Here is a 4,074-nt window from a genome sequence, read left to right on the forward strand (position 1 = left end):
GAGTCCTCTCTACATCTTACATAATAAACTTATATAACTATTGTCATAATCCAAGTTTATAAAACTGAATGAGTTCAACATTTCTATGTCACCTTTACAGATAAGGTGACAAAAACTTAGGCAGATGATTTTACACTTCTATTTTCTCCTGAGTAAAATCCATTCCTCAATGAAAGTAATATACATAAGGTATATTTTCTGTATTACAAGATAATTTTGTAATTTTAAATATTTTTGAAAGCATTCTCCTATCATTTTTAATCAATTACCACATTCTCTTCTTTAAAAATCTCTACAAGGCTATTATTTTGTATATCATGTATCATGAATAGTCACATTCACCTTTGCCATAGTATTAGATGTTTGCATTGTTTAAAGCAAGCACTATTTCTCATATTCATAATGAATTCAATTTCATGTGAGAATGAAAACATTCTGTTTTTAAGATGTTTCTGTGTCCTAAATATCTGACAATAATAGAAGGTAGAATAATATTTATTGGATATACAAGTATCTTTAGATGAAAAACATATCATCATGTAATAAGAATATTTGTATTTTGAACTATTTAACATGACCCATTTTAGGATGAAGTGTAAAATAAATCATTGCTTTTTTTAGAAGCTATAATTAGGTTTTATTTTTCCAAACCAACCCCATTAATTTAGCCATGCATTATATTAACTCAACTAACTTGAAAAGTATGTTATGGGATCAGGGAAGAATATATTTCAACTAAGGGAGTCATTTTAGGGTTTATAGGAAACTTGATTATATATGGGATCCCAGGTCCAAAGAGAGATCCCGAGATTGTTCTCTGGACAGAGGAGAGGGTGCCTGAACCGGCCTTGGCCCATAATCATACTGATGAATATTTTGCTTATCACCATAGATCCTTCATCTGGGGATGGATGGCGATACAGACGGAGACCCACTTTGGAGCACCGGACTGAGCCCCCCAAGGTCCAAATGAGGAGCAGAAGGACGAAGAAAATGAAAAAGAAAATAAGGACTGCGAGGGATGCTATCACCCACTGATACAAGGGGTCGGATCTAATGAGAGTTTACCAAGGGCAGTTGGACTGCGACTGAACGAGCACGTGATCCAACCAGATTCTCTGAATGTAGCCGGATTCTCTGAATGTGGCTGGCCCGGAGTCTTTCTGAGAAGCCATTGACAATGACACTGGGACTTGTTTCCTCTGCATATACTGGATTTTTGGGATCCAGTCTGTTTGGATACTCACCTTCCTGGACCTGGAGGGAGGGGGGACGAACTTGAACTTCCCACAGGGCTTGAAACCCTGACTGCCCTTAGGGACAAAGAGGGAGGAGGAGAGGGAGGGGGGGAGTGGGAGGGTGTTGGGAAGAGGGGCGTAAATGGAAACTTTTATAATTTAATAAAATTACTTTAAAAAAAAAGAAAAGTATGTTTAAGACCACATAAGATGACAGTTTAAATATTAACCAAAGGCCACAATTATGTGATGTCCAATGAGAAATTATTTGACTGTAAATGTCTGAAATTTTAATTGTCTATCGTTCTTAACACGTGATAACATTGTCATTATTTTGGTGACTGTGTCTTGGACATCCTTATTTCTAAGACTGTAGATCAAGGGGTTCAGCATGGGGATCACCATTGTATAAAACACAGAGCCCACTTTGACTGTAAGCCTTGAGTTCTTAGAGTTGGGCACACAAAAAAGGAATATGATGGTACCATGGAAGATGGTGATGGCTGTCAGGTGGGATGCACAGGTGGAGAAGGCTTTACGACGCCCACTGGCTGAGGGCATCTTGAGGACAGTAACAACAATAAACAGGTAAGACAAAAGGATGATGAGAAGTGTGCTGACGGCATTAAAAGTAGCAAAAATGAACAGCAGTAATTGACTGATGTGAGTATCAGAGGAAGAAAGGGCTAGCAGTGAAGAGAATTCACAGAAAAAGTGATCAATTCTATTGACACCATAAAAAGATAACTGAACAATGGAACACGTCAGTGTCAAGGAACATGTGAATCCCCATGCATATGATCCCATCACCAGTGTGACACAGAGCTTCTGAGACATAACTACTGTGTAGAGCAGAGGGTTGCAGATAGCCACAAACCGGTCATAAGCCATAACCACCAATAAGAAGGCTTCAGTTACCACAAAGACACAAAATAAAAAGTATTGCACTATACACTCTATAAATGAAATGATTTTGTCTTTTGCAACAAGGTTCACCAGCATCTTGGGAGCAATGATGGAGGAGTAGCAGAAATCCACAAAGGAGAGGTGGCTGAGGAAGAAGTACATGGGGGTGTGCAGTTTGGGGTTAATTCTGATGATGACGATCATGCCAATGTTGCCTACCACAGTGATACTGTAGATGGCGAGAATCACTAAGAAGATTGGGATTTTCATTTCTGGGTAATCAGAGAAGCCCAAGAGGGTGAATATGACCCCACTATTGTTTCTTTCCGACAGCCACATCATTGGTTTGTAAGAGTATGAAGATTATTCCTGAGAATGAGAAAAATTAATAGAAGATAAATAAAAATTATGTGAGAGAAGTGAACTCCCAGATGTTAAATTTCTTGTAAACAACTTGTTTTTCCCTGATCTGAGTTCCTACAGCCTCTCTGAGCACGAGACCCTCAGGAGTTACTCATGGCAGGAGAGTGGTTTCTGGTGCATTTGGCTGGGGCATGGCTATCCCTACACGCTGCCCCTGAACACAATAAAGGGGGTATTCTTGGGGCATTCTGGCTTCAAGGATAACTCATCTCTGTCTCTCTGTCTCTGTGAGTCTTTGTGTATTTCAATCTCCAGCCCCTTGCCCGGTTCACAAACTGTGTGAAGGCACATAGAGCACAGACAGGCGTGGTGTGCCGCAATCAGTGAAACACTTATTCACCTATGAAACCTGGAGAGCAAAGCAAAGTATGCCTTTCATCATCTATTGCCTTAGATGGACTGAAGGACATTTTAAATAAGGGCCAGGGCTCAAACTAATGAAAATACAATTTTTAAAATTTCTTCTTAAAAACACATGGAGTTAAAATGCAAATTCTTGACTTTTTATATTTCTTGTAGAGTGAGATTGCACTATACTTATTATAAATTAGTTGATTTTTCATCATTAATTGATATAAGCTCCTAAATTAAAGGCCTGATGTAAATATGATGTCATATTATCTTAAACTGATACATAGTATCAAAAACTAGAAATTTCTTAATTGTTTTTTGTTATCCCTTTACACAGTCCTAACAATTCATGTTGTGGTCCTAGGTTTAGATCTTGTTTCACTTTATTCTTTACCCTATCACTTAGTACATTTTAAAACTAGATGCATAATAATTATTTTTCTGTTAATATGCTCTTTGATTCAGACAATTCTATTTATTAATCATTTCACATAGAAAGAAGAATAAATATAAATCAGAAAAAGATGTTGTATGCTATTCTTTATGGTATTTGTTAAGATTAAAAGCAGAGAAATGTGACTTTCTTACTAGTACACAGATAGAGACCCACCCACACACTTGTATCCATGCCTCTGATCCTCACACACCTACTCACGTGTACACTTCCTTACAGCAAACTGATTCATGTTCTAGGCCCAGATGAGGACGTATTTCCTCTTAATAATCATTGCTAAATATTAGTAATTATTCTTGGTGTTAACCTGTGGGGAAAAAAGGGCATTTATGGTAGAAAATAGATATTCTTAACACCATCACAAAAAAGAAGTGCAAAAAAAAAGAAAAACTGAATGCAAGGGGATTTTCTCATCTAACGACAAGTTCTCATGAAGACTAACAGAAACTTCACATTTCTAGGCCAGCTTGTTTGTCTTTTTTAATTTTTTGTCTCTCTATTCTCCCTTCAAGACACTTAAAACATACATTCTTTCTTTCAATTGTCTGAGAATGAAACAAATAAACAACTAACTAACTAATTAATTAGCTAATATTATATTTTACAGGAATTTCCAGTAAAAATTAGGCAATTTCTTAAAACAATCTTATCATTAATCCAGGGACAATAGCTTTCATATACATACATTTACAATATAAATAA

The 4,074-nt window shown here is 36.8% G+C and overlaps 1 protein-coding gene across 1 annotated transcript; it reads right to left on the reverse strand.

Moving 5' to 3' along the window:
• Nucleotides 1-1,502: 1,502 nt before the first annotated feature.
• LOC125403950 (olfactory receptor 5D18-like) lies at nt 1,503-2,486 on the reverse strand. Its single transcript, XM_048439618.3, has one exon. The coding sequence runs from the start codon at nt 2,484-2,486 to the stop codon at nt 1,503-1,505; it is 984 nt and encodes a 327-aa protein (XP_048295575.3).
• Nucleotides 2,487-4,074: the final 1,588 nt, after the last annotated feature.

The sequence above is a fragment of the Myodes glareolus genome, chromosome 6 (assembly GCF_982192425.1).
Source record: "Myodes glareolus chromosome 6, mMyoGla1.1, whole genome shotgun sequence".
NCBI lineage: Eukaryota > Metazoa > Chordata > Mammalia > Rodentia > Cricetidae > Myodes > Myodes glareolus.